Genomic DNA, 16,116 nt, shown 5'->3' with positions numbered 1-16,116 from the left:
CTGTTCGAACAAACTCTCTGTCCTCCAAACGTGGTCCAAAACCAAATGCCCTCCTTTTCTCCTGATCAAGTATTCCAACCAACACGATCAAGGAAAACCTCATAAAAATGCAAGCTTTCTCCTCTTCCTTCAATTAAAAACGCACAAACTTTCTCCAGGTCAGTACGTAAGCCACTTGATCCATCCAATCAATCTCCAGTAGTATTGTACTAATCTCTCACACTATTACAGGCTTACAGCACGGTCCTGAAACTCCGAAATTCGCCGAAAATTCTGGACCTCAAGCTCACGACTCTCAAGTACTCCGAATTATCTCATCCTTCTTCTCCCTCCTCCCGTCCGCGCCGCGACGATGCGAGCGCAACCACGTTTGACTCAGCCGACGGCGACCGGCCGCGTAGTACGCGTGTCATCGTCGAGCTCGAGCCCATCCATCCACGTGTTCCTCCTCCTTCCTCGCGGCGACGCCGACGACGGCTATAAATAACCCGCGCCCCCATCCCGACCACCGCTCCTCCGCCTCCGCCTCTCATATTTTTCCCATTTTTCACCTGCCTTAATTCGCCCTCCTCCCATAACCGTAGTAGTAATCGTACTCCTCCATTCTCGCCGGAATCCAGAGCGAAGCTGTAGGAAATTGTTGGGAGGAGGAGCAATGCCTTACTGCGAGGTGGACAGGTACCAGAACGGCGACGAGTGGGACGGCGTCCGCCTCTTCTACCGCCGCTTCGGCCGCGGCGCCACCAAGGTGCTCCTCGTCATCGGTATGTCCGTACGCCGTCGATGAACCCATCGCCTTTGCCGGCGATCGAAAATTTTCTGCGTTTTTTTTTTGCCTTTTTGTTTTCTTGGTTCTGATTTGAGAAATGGTGGGTGTGGTTGGGGGCGTGAAGGATTGGCGGGGACGCACGACTCGTGGGGCCCGCAGATCAAGGGGCTGACCGGGTCGCTGGAGCCGGCCGCCGACGACGAGGAGTCCGGCGACGCCGCGGCGGCGGAGGGGGACGACGGCGATGGCATCGAGGTCTGCTGCTTCGACAACCGCGGCGTCGGCCGGAGCTCCGTGCTCCCGCACAAATCCTACTACTCGTGAGTTTCTCTACTTCCTCCTCTCATCGTCGTCTTCTAGATCCAAATCTCCACCTTGTCTCATGATCGAGGAGGCAAAATCGTTCGTCGTGAGGTGTAGAAGCATCGCGCCCAATCTTGAGAGAGATCTGGAGGAGGGTAAAGATTGGCGTCTCATGTAGCTTTCGATGAGAATAAATCCACGTTCTACTCGATTCCAGCCGCGATTGCTTTCCACGAGAAAATATGTGACGGAGAGGAAAAGGACGGAGATATAATTTTCCTCGAACGCACGACGCGGCTGTGCGGGAAAAGTCAGACGAGTGGCGGCAATGGCGGTGTACTGGTGTTAGTTACTGTCTGACCATGTGAATGTTTCCATTGTCTTGACAGGACGGTGATCATGGCGAGGGACGCTCTGGCCTTGATGGACCATCTGGGGTGGAAGAAAGCTCATGTATTCGGCCATTCCATGGGTGAGTTCATGAGTCTCCATCTCTGCGACGCTGAATGATGATCATCAGAATTTTGGCGGATTGACTTCTTTTGAGGGGAATTGTGTAGTAAGTAGGAGTTTCTGTAAGCATTGCCATTGATGTTGGGTGGTCTTTGCAACACAGGCGCGATGATATCCTGCAAGCTGGCAGCCATGGCGCCGCACAGGATTTGCTCGTTGGCGTTGCTTAATGTTACTGGAGGTGGCTTCCAGTGCTTCCCGAAGGTACCGGAATGGAGAATTCTGCTTGTTTATACCTGGAATTTTGCAGACCTTGCAGGACTGTCGACTCTAATTTCCTCTGTAGTTCTCATCAATGAAGCTTGTCTGCATTTGCAGTTAGATGGGCAGATGCTCTCGCTTGCATTCCGTTTCTTAAGGGCAAGAACTCCAGAAGAAAGAGCTCTGGTAGATTTGGAAACCCATTATACAAAGGTGAAAATGCATCCATTTGTCATATGCCAATTGATGTAATTTTTTTCCCTTGACATTTTGAGTGTTAACATCCAATGCACCATGCTGCGATGCAGGAATATCTTGATGAGAAAGTTGGATCATGCACGAGGAGAACAATCCTCTATCAAGTGAGTTTAAAAGTGTTTGTTGTTGATGGTGTATCACCTAGATTTAAATCTTCATCATAACTTATGTAGCACCAAAGTCCAAAATTGTGGGAGGAGGAGCTTCCCAGGATTTAATTTTGGGAGGTGGTGAGTACTAAGGAGAACAGTATGTTGTTCAGCTGGCAGGAGCTGCAAGGAGCAAGCCGCTGGCCAGGGTTTGATCCTTGGTACTCATTACCTCCCGACATTAAATTCTGGGCAGGATTAAGTCCAAAATTGATTTGGACAAAATTAGTTGCGTGTACACATAGAATGATTCCTCTATGTCTGTTCTTTTGAACTGTATAAACTGTAAAGTATTACAGTCACAAGATCACAGCATTACAACTAGGCCTTTGTACCGGAAAAAAAAACAAAGCTTTACTTATTTCATTGATGTACCAAATTTCAATTATTCTGTACTATGTATTTTCAGGAATATGTGAAGGGCATATCATCGACAGGGATGCAGTCTAACTGTGGGTTTGAAGGTCAAGTTAATGCATGCTGGACTCACAATATGACAACTAAAGAACTAGATACAATTCGGTCTGCCGGTTTTCTAGTTTCAGTTATTCATGGGAGGTTAGTGGCGACTTGAGAAAAGCACACATCCCTTCCCCACAGTTCGCAAGCACACTGTGTGTTTGTTTCTCATCACTTGGTTTAAAAATGATGCAGGTCTGACATTATTGCGCAATTATGTCATGCGAGACGACTTGCAGAAAGGCTTATTCCTGTTGCTAGAATGGTCGAACTTCATGGTGCGCATCTAGTAAGCCATGAAAGACCAGAGGAGGTAAGCATGGACTTTGACAAAATGCTATATTGTTAGGCAGCTGAAATTATGCTGGAATGCTGAAAATATTCCTAAATAGCTGACCGAGCGAGGCAATATTAGAAATCATGGTTCCCTGCAAGCATCAAACTCTAACATAGATGCACTAATGGGCATGTAACTTTTGAGCCCAAACTTGGAAGAATGCTTTTGCTTATACCAGTTAGAACGTTACTAGATGCTTGTGCTGTTGCAACTTGCACAAATTCTTCCAAAGTTGCCAAACCGAACTAAAGGCAGGCCGTTCTCTGAAAGCATCATTCACCACCTAAACTGTACAAGGGAAGATGCTACTTTTGAAGAAAATTGTTTGGCCAACTCTGAAACTGCTTTTTAGGCACCAATGAAATGGTTATCCCAAACCTGAGATGGAATCATAAACATGTAACTTACAGAGTTATTTTAAGGCTTATACCTTCTCCAAATCGCTGTTCTTTTCTCTCATTATTTCATCACGCTTACAGAGTTGCAGGAAATTGTAAGTTGACTCATCTGAGTATTTCTCTATTGCAGGTCAACAATGCACTAATGGAATTAATAAAAGCCACAAAATCTATGATGAAACCTGAGGAATGGTCATCCCAGCCAGAGAATTCATCAGGTGAGCTTAGAAAGGCCAAACACCCCCGAAATCTCTTTCGAAGGCTATGTTCCAAGGCACACTTCTTACGCTACGTCTTTATCAGAAACCGGGGCTCTTATTTCTGCAAGACCTGTTTCCGTCACAATACGAACAGATGATGGGGGAAATGCCGCAATAGCAGTCTATAACTTACTTGCCAAGCTGCAACTAAGCTTTCTTTATGTCATAGGAGTGATACTGATGGGGTTTGAGCATATGAGGAACATTGTAAAAGTAATGAAGCCAGTAAGGGTCGCAGCAATCGAATCATAAGGTAGGTTTCAAGAACTACATCAAAATACCATCCAGAGTGTTTCTGAAATTGTAGCAAACACTTAACCGAGCTATGTTGCTTTAATCTGCAGAAACAAAACTCATGTAAATTACTCTCAGAGCCGTCGAGGAGACCTGGTATTTTCATGTCTCCTCAGTACTGTGGAGATGATGGTTTTAGAATAGCATCTCCGAAGACTTCCTGAGAAAACTTCTGCTCTAAGCAGAATAAGTGAACAATACGGAAGAAAATTGATGAGGTATTTGGTGCGCGCCTTGGACAGAAGCGTCCCAGGGCAGAAATGCACAAACTGATGTACCCGTATGAGTGTAAATGTTGTTACCGTATCACGGCCTTATGCTGTCGCCATTCTTTTGTATCAGCATGAAATGTGATTATTCCCATCAATAATAAACCTGGTTCCCTGCATGATATATGTATGTAATTATAAGTAACAGTAATATGTGTAAACGCCCACTGAACGACACAAAAAGCTATAAAAGAGTGCATAAATCGTATCATAATTAACTGGTCTAACAAAACAAGAACAGTAACCTTTTCATTCATTGCCAATTCACCCGATCGGTCTGGCAAACAATCTGTATATGAAAAGGTTTGGACTAACTTGTTCCTGATCCCTCTTTGGAACACAAGGATTGGTGGATCTCCTTGTCTATGATTAAGCCCAAAGAGCCTAAAGTTACCAAATCTTCACAATGTGCAACGTATGGCTGGAGAGAAACATCTTCCAGGTTACATAAAAGCATGTCGGCGAATCAGGTGGCTTTTATCTGATTTTCGAAAGGATGGACCAGCAAAAATTCATTTTTGAACCTCCCTAAGCTGTAATCTGAATTTTTTTTGTACTTCTGATTATCTTCTTAACTTCAAAGGACTACGGGCCTGTTTGGTTTGGGGACTAAAGTTACCATGCCTAAAGTAAGCCGCACTTGTGGCGGAGAAAAAGAACGCCACAGATCTGGCAAAAAAAAAAAGACACAGCGAACTTGCAGAAACATGCCTATCAAGTTAGGGCAAGCCTATGGTTAGTAGAAAAGCAAATACCAACCTAAGTACTTGCTGCAGGTCTAAGCTTAGGTTTGGCAAAACGTGGCCAAGAACCAAACAGACCCTACGTCGTGTAAAAGCTCTGCTATGGACCCTTCTACAAATTTCGGCAGAGCTTTTGCCGCCTTACCGTTTCAAAAAACCAAAAACAAGATAAAACTAGAACAGGAACTTCGCAAATTTGTAAACTCGATGCAAAATCCATGTTCATTAGTTAGCAATATTGTGACGCCAAGGTTGTCAACCGGAATCTCAAGGCAAATTTCTACGAAAAGCCCCTCATCACCATCCAGACCACATGTACCCAATCGGACGGCTCGTACTTTTCAATCGCTACACGAACTGATCTGACCAGGATAATAAAAACAGTCCCTTTATTATTTGTATGCCATTTAAATGATTATGAAAAAATTAAAAAAATCAACGAGATAAATTAATATATGATAAATAACTTTACAACATCAAATTTAACTTCTACAAGTTACAACGAAAATAATAAATTTAACTATGAATATATATATTAACTAGCCATAGTTTAATTTGTTTTTTATTACAACTAGTAGAAATTGAATTTTAACTTACATGTTGATAGAGTGATCTATCACATATTAATCCATCTTGTTAAATTTATTATCATTCTTTTTATAATAATTTAAATGACATGCAAACATCGAGGGATTAGAATTCACTCTCCATATAGTAGTATAAAGGGTTTATACTCTAAACGTACCTCTAAAATCTCAACTGTTCCCAATCTGAACCGCGCGTATCCGATCGGACGGTGTAGGTGACCTCGCCGCCGCTGCCGCTTTGCCGGCCTGCCGGGGTTTGCCGCCGCCGCCGTGTCTCACTCTCACGTAAAATGTGGCCTCTCCAGGAATTTCTAGTTCAATTTTTCAACTCGAAAAACTGCTGCCGGATTCTATATAATTATCTCATGACCTGAAGTACGCAAATATTAGGAAATGACAAAATATCAAATAATTAGAAGGGGTAAGGATTTAATCTCAGGTTGTCTAGCCCACCACCTTATAAAACTAGCCGGAATACCTCTGGACGTTTCTCCTCCATGGCATGAAGTCTGAACTCTGAAGTTGCAAATTGTCCCAAATTTGAATGTGGAAAGGCTGTTCCAGGTGACGTGTGTCACAGATTAAGAGGACATCATTAACTTCCACACTCGAGTGGATTAATCGAAGCCAATAATAATGGATTCATCATTAAAATCGATCCTCATCCACAGCGCCTCGCTGCTCTTCCAACAAGAAGTTCAGAACACACTCTGACATGGCTCAGTAATTCTTTACTGTTCGCTCAAATTGCTACATATTATACAGATTGCAGATCAAAGTAAGAAACGCTGCAGAAACAAACTGAAAGTTTCCGGCGAAAGCACGGGAGACTAACCTGGACAAAACAATCGATCATGGCAAACACGCACGGTTAATTTCTCCCGGCTTCGACGACGAGGAGACATCTGAAAACGAAGCTGAGACGGAGGCAAGCGTACACCACCAATGGAGGAAGAAGAGGGGTGGAGACTGGAGACGACGATGGGTGGCCGTGCGTGCAGAGCGAGGCAAAGCGAAGAAGAGTACAAAGATTCGCACTTCGCGGCAAAATATTCCTACCGCGCGAGCGAATATTCCTCCGAGCGATGCTGGATATGCCCTATACGTTTCCCTTTCACGAAGGCGTCAAATCGTTCGACCACGTGATCCACTGGACTCTCTCTCCATCCAAGGCCCAATTTACCGCCTACAAAGGCCCATATTTGAATGGGCCCTAAATTTTGATCGGCCTTAGGTGGGCCTCGCTTATGAGAGCTTCGAGAGGGCCCACGTGTCCACTCTCTCTCTCTCTCTCTACAGCGACGGCGGCGGCGGCGGCGAGGTGAGAGGAAGGAGAAGGGGATCGAGGAGGAGGAGGCAAGCGCAGCCACCATGGGAGTGATGGAGAAGCTCAAGATCTTCGCGGTGAAGGAGCCCGTCGTCACCGCCTCCTGCCTCATCGCCGGATTCGGTGCGCTTCCCTTTCTCTCTCGATCCTGCCGTGGCCGAAACCCTAGTAGTGGCCTGGTCGTGATTCCTCGCCCCCATTGAGGACGCTGGTGTTGCCTTGCACTGGGCGCCTCTGTTTAGCTCGAATTCGGTGACCGAGGATTGATTCTAGGACTCTCTGGGCTGGGGTGGATGGGTTCAGAACGCCTTGATGTGATTTTTTCGCTTGCTAATTTTCTGTTGGATCTAGGGTTCTCAAATCGCTTCAGAGGTGTTCTTCTTTGCAAGCCAGTAGCTCTGCCTGTTCCCCATGCTGCGTGGCTCAAGATCTCAAGTAGTCTCATAGTTCATACTCCATAAGCTATACTTTTTTTTTTTTGGGAAAGATAAGATCCAATTGTTCCTTCCCAGCCAAACAGTCTGGTCTGTTGAATGCCACAAGTGTTAAGCAGTGTGTTTTGTTCAAACAATTTCATTCTTTAGCTCAGCTAAATGGAGTTGGCCTGTGTAAGAACTAAGATGCACCTTGTCGATTTGGATTAAAAAAAAGAAGGATATTCTATCAGCTGCATTTTTTCTTCACTGGTATTTACTAGTAATATATGTCTCTACGTTGTAATGCGCCAGGCCCATATAAGTAGGGATGGGTTATAACGAGATTAGGGATAAAACATTGGATCCGGTGGTTACCTATGAACGCTACTCGTGTAAGCGGTGCGTGCAGTGGGAGGAGGGGGCAGATTGGCAGAAGGACTTAGGAGGACGACTCTGCTTTTAAGGTTGTAGAGAAATAGGTTGGTAATAATGACTGATAAAGGTCCTTTGAATCTCGTGCTGAAATGTAGTATCCCTGGGGTTCCCTGGTAACTCTGAATTGGTGTTGAAACGCTTGCTTAGTTTGCATTATGCTGCCAGGGGTGAAACTTGAAACGGTGTTGAAAAGGTTGAGGGTCTTCCTTTGTCTGAACTAACTAAAGTCTCTTCCTAAATACCAGCACTGGATGCCTTCTATTAATCACTGGCTTGCAGAAAATGGTTGATGCATAGGAATACATTGAGGCCACATGAACAATGAGTTGCTTTGTGGCTTGGGAAAGTGAACTAGCTAGATTCCATGTGGTTTTGTTCTATTTGAAAATTACAATGATTAGCAATTTTTAAGTTCAATACTTTGCCCGATGTATGGGCACACTAAATTTTCTTTAGGAAACCCTGATTGTGCAAAGTATCATTCAGAATTTTTTTTTGAGGCAAAGTATCATTCAGAATTTCAGAAACATGTCTGGAGCTTTCCCGTATAATAGTAAAATTTTAATATTATGAAAGTGCTCTTAATGTAAAATCTAAGTATATAATTTGACGTAGCCAGTTTAGATAGTTCTACATGTATTTGGTGATCAAGCTTTAGGGATGTTGAGAATGGAAGCATTAATCAGTCGATTTCCTGAAATTGCCTTTAAGGCTTCAAGTTTTTGTCTAGTTTTGTTTTTTGAGAAAAAAATTTGATTAGCTCTTAGTATCTTTCTGCTTGTATTTACCAGAATTTCTGCCTTTGGTTAGCTGGTTTGTACTTCGTATCGCGCCTTCATTGAAGTTCCTCAGTAGCGCATTGTTATTTCTATGTTTTAGGTCTTCTCTGATTTGCTTCCTTTAGCAAGATTGTAATATTCTTCCCTGAGACTTTTCTCAGTACTCTTCATGCTAGAAATGAGTGTGTAGAACATCCATTTTGTTGCATTAAGCCATTAACCAGACTGCTTTAATGTTAGTTAAACATTTGAACAAGAAACTAGAGCAAATTTGATTCCTGAGATTTTCTGGTATGATTGGATTGGTCTATGGAATTATTGCTCATCAGAGGAGCACTCTGCATGCTTCTATCAAATAGGTTCAGCTGATCTTATTATTTGCAATTTCAGGTCTTTTTCTTCCAGCAGTTGTCAGACCAATGTTGGATTCTTGGGAGACAGCAAAACAAGTTCCTCCACCTGCGCTGAATGATGTATGTGATTCCTCTCTGTTTTTTAGTACATCAGAATGATCTGCAACCATATCTTAGTTTCTGACCACATCATTTATCATGTCCTTATTTTGTCATGTTCATAATGTGCCACCCAAGATATGTGCAAGCACTAGACAGTCTTATGAAAATTATGAAGTAAACTTATTCTTTGGGCGTTGTTATTATTTGGGGCAATTGCAAATTTACCACTACTTTGAATCGTTATTGCAAAACTGCCACTAGAAAATTGCAAAAATGCCATTAGAACTGTCATTCGAGTGGCATCCTTGCAATATTAAAAAAACCAGTGGTAAATTTGCAATTGCCCCTTACTTATTATTTCAAGTAGGCTGTAAAATTCCAGGATTGAGCACTCTGAATATTCGACTGGCAACCTAGACTGAATTGCACAGGACCTTTAAAAGATTGTGCCATGTTACCGATTCCTTTGTTGACGACTTTGCCATGCTTCACCTGGTTATCTCCAGATTCACATTATTGAAGTACTGGAATATCAACCCCGCTCCATTGAGAACACCAGTATTTAATTCCTTCTATTTTTGGTACTTCTGCAGGTTGTTGCAGGCGTCACCGGCAAGAAAAAGGAGTGACTTGGCATCTTTTCCACTTGCTAATGTTGTCGCAACGATTTCTCTTTGTTTTGACTCCGGATGGGAAGCCTCTCCCAGTCCAGATGATTAGGATCATCCATTCATATGTCCAGCACAGTGTGAAAACAGTACTACATGTGATCGGCAAAATAATCGTGTTGTACCTGAACTTACTTTCAACATAATGAAATTAATGCTGCAATTTTCAGCTTTGAGCTTGCAAGCAAAGCGTGTGGATTGATTGGTAGCCTTAACCTATATCGTAAAATTGCTGGTGCCGATTGGTTCTGTGAAGATTTACACCAGCAGATTAGTTGTGGCAAACATTCTCTTGTGTGCAGCACTATCGTCAGTGGCCACGCTTGCTTGAGCAAGCTGTGAAGTCAGTACTGGCTTGGAAGCAAAGCCTTGGAGCATCAGGGAAGAAACCGTCGTGCCAGACTCTTTTGATGACGTGCGGAGCATCGTCGTTGTCGCGAGGTATAAGAGCCAGCGAGACGCCGGCATAGCTTGTACACGGTGGCTGATCGGAGCTCCGGCCAATGTCCGGCGACCAGATGGGCTCAGAACCACCGCGTGTCGCCGCCGGCGATGCGCCCAAGACGGAGGGGCGCATTGGCAGCTTCAGCCGCCTCTTGTCCGGGCTCGACGCCGGCGGCGTGCTCAGGGACGTCGAGCCGGAGAAGATGAAGGACGAGATCCGGCGGTGGGCCAAGTCCGTCGTGTCGCTGGTGCGGCAGCTCAGCTTCGGCGCGCCGCCGCCGGAGGATCATCGCAGCAGCAACTCGATAGTTCACACCAGCTAGCTGAAGTAGCTTACTCTTGTTTTCTTATTTAAATTTAACATTTTTTATTGTAGATGAAAGATCATTTCATCTACAATTCCCCTGGTTTCTGGCGATGGAAGAAATACTGCAAATCTGTTAGCATGCTTCCCTAACTACTACATTTTTTTCAAAAAAACCTATAACTTAATTAATCATGTGTTAATTTTAAAAATTCTTCCCGAACTACTACTACCTTTTTTTCATTCTGTAACTTAATTATTCATGTGTTAATTTAAAAATTCTATAACTTAATTAATCATGTGTTAATAAGCCACTTTGCTATTCGTGCCGAAGAGGAAAAATTTTGAACTTCCTTGTTCGATCACATTATTAGTGCAACGACGACTGCTTATGGAAATATATAAGTTTGTCGTGATGCAAAGTTTGATCACGATAGCGCGACGCAATATACAAGTTTGAATACGTTAAAAAAAACCATGAGAATTTGTTATAGTGTACAATATTCCTAGTGGTTTAATTTATTATGTTTCTTTCTAATATTAATTTATTATTGTATCATCACGCACGGGTTGATATATTTAGGGGGAAACTTATATTGTTATTGGATAATGCTCTAGATCTACTCATATATAGAGGGTTCGAGTTAAACATAGGGTTAAACTGAAATCTAGAGAGGGTTTTTACCTCTCTTTTTTAATCACTACTCCTGTAAGCATTTGTTGTGTAATTTAGAAGAGGTAAAAAGAGGTAACATTCACTACTAGTGGTTTTGCTATTTCTATTATCAATAGTCCTGAATTTGTTGTGTATACAGTGGTCATGACTCTCTATATTGCATGAGTGCATGACCTTATGGGTCTTGGTTTAGTAAATCACTAGAAACGTTATATGTGTTGTTTGGTTAATTTTATGAATGTTTTGAACTGAGGATATATCTCAGGACAATTGTATTTGGATTTTGGAGGTACAATAATTGGCTTTAAGATATTTTTTGCCGTTTTGTTTGTCTTACACAATCACCCATACAGTCCAACACAAGTAATTCATCTAATTGTGTACAGGAGGCGCGCCCATGATCTTTCTTGCCGTTTTGTTTGTCTTACATAATTAGTTGAATTATATGTTGTGCCTCCACGTCACAGGTGGCATGTTGTAGCCTGAGTGAAATGTCATATCCAATATACTCTGTTAAAAATTGACTAGGAGACCTTTATACTCTCAATTGTCAAAAAAAAAAAAAAAATCAACCTAGTATTGGATTTGATGTTTTCTATATTCAGATTCTTTGTACTAGAAAACGTCTCATCCAATACTAGATTGATTTTTTTTTGGGACGAAGGGAGTAAGTTATTATGCGGATTATATATTCTCTCTCCGTCCTATAATATAAGAGATTTTGAGTGGATATGATATATCCTAGGACAATAAATCTGTACATGAGATTTTGAGTGGATGTGATACATCTTAGGACAATGAATCATTGTACTACTTCCTCCGTCCCCAAAATAAGTACAGCCATGGTTTTCCGCACCCAACTTTAACCGTTCGTCTTATTTAAATTTTTTTTGAAAAAAAATTAAAAACATAAGTCATGAGTAAAGTACTATTCATGTTTTATCATCTCATAACAACAAAAATGCTAATTATAAAAAATTTCGAATAAGACGGACAATCAAAGTTGGACGCGGAAACTCATGGCTGCATTTATTTTGGGACGGAGGTAGTATAAGATGTGTCACATCCGCACAATATCTCTTATATTATAAAACAGAGGGAGTAGGATCTAGACAGAGTTAGGATAGAATACAATAGACCAGGGGTGTGTTTGAGTAGAAGGAGATCGGGGAGATTGGAAAGATACGCAAAACGAGGTGAGCCATTAGCGCATGATTAATTGAGTATTAACTATTTTAAATTTCAAAAATAGATTAATATGATTTTTTAAAACAACTTTTCTATAGAAATTTTTTGCAAAAAATACACTGTTTAGTAGTTTGGGAAGTGTGCGCGCGAAAAACGAGGCGCTTTCTCACCCTATATCACACAAACGAAAGCAGCCTAGGAGACCTTATGCGATAATACAAGAAAACCAGTCTAGCAATCAACGTGCAATTTTGTACAAATACTCTCCTCCAACCCTTGGGCTCAATTAGTGGTAACTGGGCTGGGCCTCCGTGGGCCGCCTATTTCGCAACAGTCCAGTTAGTCTGGTGTTTCAGCCCATTCAGTAATACATGGGCCAAGGCAGATTAGAGCAGGGTCCAATAAGGTCCATAAAGACCCGAGCAAACCTAGGGTTTATGAGCACGGAGCGTATAAAAGCGAGCCTCCACGCCGCCGTCCCTCCCTGCAGCCACCACCACCACCCCCACACCGGAGCACAGCGAGGCGGCGCCGCAGCCCCATCTTCTCCGGTGAGTCTTCGTCCCTCACCCTCGCCTTCTCTTACGGAACCCTAAAACCGTATGATCTCTACTAGTACGATGGATGGATGGATAGCTCTTAGTTTTGGTCAGTTCGATGGCATTTGCTCGTTCTGCTCGTTGTCTAATATCTTCTACGATCCTATCCGGCTGTTGGTCCAGTAGTATTACTGCAAGAACTGTAAGCTTAGTTCGAGATTTTTCTTGTAGACGATTTGTTACCTACTTAGATTTTGTTTACTAGCGGGTTATTTGTTTCGCTCGGTTAGATCTGGTAATATAAAACGAGCCATGTAGCGATTTTGATGTGTGGGGGCACGAACTGTTCTTGTCACGAGAAAGGTTGTACCCCAGATTTCATTTGCAATCGATGCCAATTCTGGGCAAATGTTGCGTTATAATAATCATATATATGGGTCACTTTTTCCTGCTGATCATTAGTTACAGGATCTTACAGTAGGTTGTTGGTTTTGGTTATGTAGGCGAAGCGAAATGGCGACGGTTCCGGAGCCTTTGATCTGGGAGATTGTCAAGAAGAACAACTGCTTCCTGGTGAAGCAGTTCGGGAATAGCAATGCCAAGGTGCAGTTCACCAAGGAGCCCAACAACCTGTACAATGTCCACTCCTACAAGCACTCTGGTCAGTAGTCGCTTCTTGCAACATTGCTGGCTTTTTGATGGAAACCAAGCATTTCATTCAGCATCTGCAAAGTGCTGACTTGGGTGATGATGTGTTTTGTAAGGCTTGGCGAACAAGAAGACCGTGACGATCCAGCCATCAGGCGTGAAGGACGCGGCCGTGGTCCTCTCCACAACCAAGACCAAGAAGCAGAATGCCCCAGCGAAGCTCTACCACAAGTCTGTGATGCGCAAGGAGTTCCGCAAAATGGCTAAGGCTGTCAAGAACCAGGTATTAGCACGTGAAACTACTTCTTTGCATAGCTTCTTGTCCTTGTTATGCCTTGCGATGCTAGAAGCTTTAAATGCACTGCTATGAACATAAAGCATCCTATATTTTGGCTTCATTACTCTTTTCTTATTTACTGCTGTGATGAGCCGTAACACATAAGGAGGCCAACCGATCAATTGGTTCTTCAATGAAATACTCTTGTTACGCTTGGCTTCTGAGCATTTTGTATTGTCTTGATATGTTGAAGTGGCTCTCATTTGTGGGGTTCAGACGTTAGGATGGAACTGTGAGATCTTCATACGGAACAATTAAAACTCATACAATGTTTTTTACAGAAGTTGGTATAACTTGCTGTTAAAAAAACAGTTAGGTGTCAATGAACTGCAAGTTAGTTTGTGAGAATTCCTGTTTTTCGTTTTCAGAACCATCTTTTTTTCCCTGTTTTTGTTACATTGCTAATTCTAACTGCTGCTGTGATAAGCCGTAACACATAAGAAGGCCAACCGATCAATTGGTTCTTTGATGAAATACTCTTGTTACACTTGGCTTCTGAGCGTCTTATACTGGCATCATGCCTTTTTGATATGTTGAAGTGCCTGATCTGTGAAAACCTTCAGATTTTCAAATGGAACATTTTGATACTTAAAACACCAGTTTTAGCAGCAGTTGATACAACTTTATCTGAAAATTCAGGTATTTGACAATGAATTGCAAGTTAGATTTTAAGTATTTGCTTTTTAATAACCAAGTTTTTGCCCTATCTGAGTTAAATTGATAATGCAAGATGCAGCTGTGATGAGCCGTAACACATAAGGAGGCCAACCGATCAATTGGTTCTTCAATGAAATACTCTTGTTACGCTTGGCTTCTGAGCATTTTGTATTGTCTTGATATGTTGAAGTGGCTCTCATTTGTGGGGTTCAGACGTTAGGATGGAACTGTGAGATCTTCATACGGAACACTTAAAACTCATACAATGTTTTTTACAGAAGTTGGTATAACTTGCTGTTAAAAAAGCAGTTAGGTGTCAATGAACTGCAAGTTAGTTTGTGAGAATTCCTGTTTTTCGTTTTCAGAACCATCTTTTTTTCCCTGTTTTTGTTACATTGCTAATTCTAACTGCTGCTGTGATGAGCCGTAACACGTAAGAAGGCCAACCGATCAATTGGTTCTTTGATGAAATACTCTTGTTACGCTTGGCTTCTGAGCGACTTATACTGGCATCCTGCCTTTTTGATATGTTGAAGTGCCTGATCTGTGAAAACCTTCAGATTTTCAAATGGAACATTTTGATACTTAAAACACCAGTTTTAGCAGCAGTTGATACAACTTTATCTGAAAATTCAGGTATTTGACAATGAATTGCAAGTTAGATTTTAAGTATTTGCTTTTTAATAACCAAGTTTTTGCCCTATCTGAGTTAAATTGATAATGCAAGATGCAGCTGTGATGAGACGTAACACATAAGAAGGCCAAACCGATCAATTGGTTCTTCGATGAAATATATTTGTTACGCTTGGCTTCTGAGCTGAATCTGCCTCTAGTATTTCTTCTCTATACGGCAGCTTTCCTTTATGTACCTTACTGAACAATCATCAGTAGTTTGTTCTTTAATTTGCTGTTATTCTGCCCTTCAGGTGAGTGACAACTACTACAGGCCTGACCTGACCAAGCCGGCTCTTGCGAGGCTTAGCTCAGTGTACCGCAGCCTCCAGGTTTCCAAGTCTGGTGCCAAGAAGAAGAACAGGCAGCCAACTAAGCTGTAAATCGCTTAAAGCTCGCTTTTTTTTTTGTCAAGGGGCCTCGTGGTGTTCATGTTTCCAGCTACCTCTGTTCGTAACAGTGATTGAGACTTGAATTGATATCTATGCTAGAATTGGATCAACTATGCTACAAATCTACTCTAGTTTGTACTCGCTACAATTTTGGTCTGCTGTGTCATTGTTCACGTTGCACTTGATAATAGCAGCTAAGCTAATGTCATCAAATTGCTGGTGCCGTTTTGCTTTGTACACATCCCCGTGTAGCTTCTGCGACCAGATTACCTATTTTTGATCAAGCTGTGTAGGGTTGTGGCATGATGGCATCAATGTGCTGTTGCCATTTGACAAATCATTCTGCTTATTACATCAAGCACTTCATACGTTAGTGAGAGCGGGGCGAGGATCTTTTACCATAGGGAAAATTGGTTCTATGCCATCAAAAGTTTTCAAGTTTTGCTTTATACCATCGAAAGTTCCTTTTCAAGTTTTGCTTTATACCTCGAAAGTTCCTGGTGATTTTCCTACCATAATGTTACATGGGTCATATCTTTATACTCCCTCGTATTTGACCGTTCGTCTTATTAAAAAAATTTATGAAATATATAAAACTATATGTGTACTTGAAATTATATTTAACAACGAATCAAATGA

The 16,116-nt window shown here is 42.2% G+C and overlaps 3 protein-coding genes, 1 long non-coding RNA gene and 5 other non-coding genes across 10 annotated transcripts; 8 read left to right on the top strand and 1 right to left on the bottom strand.

Annotated features, from left to right (window-relative positions):
* Positions 1-337: 337 nt before the first annotated feature.
* On the top strand, positions 338-4,329 carry LOC4339477 (uncharacterized). 2 transcript variants are annotated; one of them, XM_015784511.3, is made up of 11 exons: positions 338-764; positions 894-1,089; positions 1,462-1,544; positions 1,689-1,789; positions 1,904-1,999; positions 2,095-2,148; positions 2,603-2,751; positions 2,848-2,965; positions 3,518-3,605; positions 3,817-3,900; positions 3,992-4,329. In XM_015784511.3, exons 1-10 carry the CDS (start codon positions 656-658, stop codon positions 3,897-3,899), a joined length of 1,077 nt encoding a protein of 358 aa, XP_015639997.1. In that variant the 5' UTR covers positions 338-655; the 3' UTR covers position 3,900; positions 3,992-4,329. The 2 variants fall into 2 exon arrangements, with proteins under 2 accessions (XP_015639997.1, XP_015639996.1); XM_015784510.3 differs by having other exon boundaries at positions 3,691-3,900.
* Positions 3,990-6,564, bottom strand: LOC107281117 (uncharacterized). Its single transcript, XR_001546123.3, has 4 exons — positions 6,376-6,564; positions 5,997-6,290; positions 5,699-5,910; positions 3,990-4,324 (listed from the first exon to the last, which is right to left on the bottom strand). It is a non-coding gene; the product is annotated as an uncharacterized lncRNA (long non-coding RNA).
* Positions 6,565-6,863: 299 nt separating this feature from the next.
* LOC4339476 (uncharacterized) lies at positions 6,864-9,809 on the top strand. The gene is made up of 3 exons (XM_015784208.2): positions 6,864-6,990; positions 8,888-8,970; positions 9,546-9,809. The coding sequence occupies exons 1-3, from the start codon at positions 6,912-6,914 to the stop codon at positions 9,579-9,581; spliced, it is 198 nt and encodes a 65-aa protein (XP_015639694.1). The 5' UTR covers positions 6,864-6,911; the 3' UTR covers positions 9,582-9,809.
* A 2,909-nt stretch (positions 9,810-12,718) lies between these two features.
* On the top strand, positions 12,719-15,716 carry LOC4339475 (large ribosomal subunit protein eL28z). The gene is made up of 4 exons (XM_015784207.2): positions 12,719-12,783; positions 13,275-13,432; positions 13,536-13,702; positions 15,340-15,716. Exons 2-4 carry the CDS (start codon positions 13,285-13,287, stop codon positions 15,466-15,468), a joined length of 444 nt encoding a protein of 147 aa, XP_015639693.1. The 5' UTR covers positions 12,719-12,783; positions 13,275-13,284; the 3' UTR covers positions 15,469-15,716.
* Positions 13,835-13,925, top strand: LOC112939140 (small nucleolar RNA R24). Its single transcript, XR_003242682.1, has one exon. It is a non-coding gene; the product is annotated as a small nucleolar RNA R24 (small nucleolar RNA).
* Positions 14,170-14,260, top strand: LOC112939143 (small nucleolar RNA R24). The gene has a single exon (XR_003242685.1). It is a non-coding gene; the product is annotated as a small nucleolar RNA R24 (small nucleolar RNA).
* LOC112939142 (small nucleolar RNA R24) lies at positions 14,489-14,579 on the top strand. Its single transcript, XR_003242684.1, has one exon. It is a non-coding gene; the product is annotated as a small nucleolar RNA R24 (small nucleolar RNA).
* LOC112939141 (small nucleolar RNA R24) lies at positions 14,824-14,914 on the top strand. The gene has a single exon (XR_003242683.1). It is a non-coding gene; the product is annotated as a small nucleolar RNA R24 (small nucleolar RNA).
* Positions 15,143-15,234, top strand: LOC112939139 (small nucleolar RNA R24). The gene has a single exon (XR_003242681.1). It is a non-coding gene; the product is annotated as a small nucleolar RNA R24 (small nucleolar RNA).
* Positions 15,717-16,116: the final 400 nt, after the last annotated feature.

The sequence above is a fragment of the Oryza sativa genome, chromosome 5 (genome assembly GCF_034140825.1).
Source record: "Oryza sativa Japonica Group chromosome 5, ASM3414082v1".
Lineage (NCBI taxonomy): Eukaryota > Viridiplantae > Streptophyta > Magnoliopsida > Poales > Poaceae > Oryza > Oryza sativa.
Note: the sequence above shows the minus strand (reverse complement) of the source record. Positions and strands in the feature narration are given on the sequence as shown.

Bases quoted from the DNA above. Each gene is read 5' to 3' on its own strand.
- LOC4339477 (XM_015784510.3), top strand. From the start codon at position 656: ATGCCTTACTGCGAGGTGGACAGGTACCAGAACGGCGACGAGTGGGAC. The intron at 1,545-1,688 runs GTGAGTTCATGA...TTTGCAACACAG, and splicing joins TGTATTCGGCCATTCCATGG to GCGCGATGATATCCTGCAAG. The intron at 2,966-3,517 runs GTAAGCATGGAC...TCTCTATTGCAG, and splicing joins GCCATGAAAGACCAGAGGAG to GTCAACAATGCACTAATGGA.
- LOC4339476 (XM_015784208.2), top strand. From the start codon at position 6,912: ATGGGAGTGATGGAGAAGCTCAAGATCTTCGCGGTGAAGGAGCCCGTC. The intron at 6,991-8,887 runs GTGCGCTTCCCT...TTGCAATTTCAG, and splicing joins CTGCCTCATCGCCGGATTCG to GTCTTTTTCTTCCAGCAGTT. The intron at 8,971-9,545 runs GTATGTGATTCC...GTACTTCTGCAG, and splicing joins CTCCACCTGCGCTGAATGAT to GTTGTTGCAGGCGTCACCGG.
- LOC4339475 (XM_015784207.2), top strand. From the start codon at position 13,285: ATGGCGACGGTTCCGGAGCCTTTGATCTGGGAGATTGTCAAGAAGAAC. The intron at 13,433-13,535 runs GTCAGTAGTCGC...GTGTTTTGTAAG, and splicing joins CCACTCCTACAAGCACTCTG to GCTTGGCGAACAAGAAGACC. The intron at 13,703-15,339 runs GTATTAGCACGT...TCTGCCCTTCAG, and splicing joins CTAAGGCTGTCAAGAACCAG to GTGAGTGACAACTACTACAG.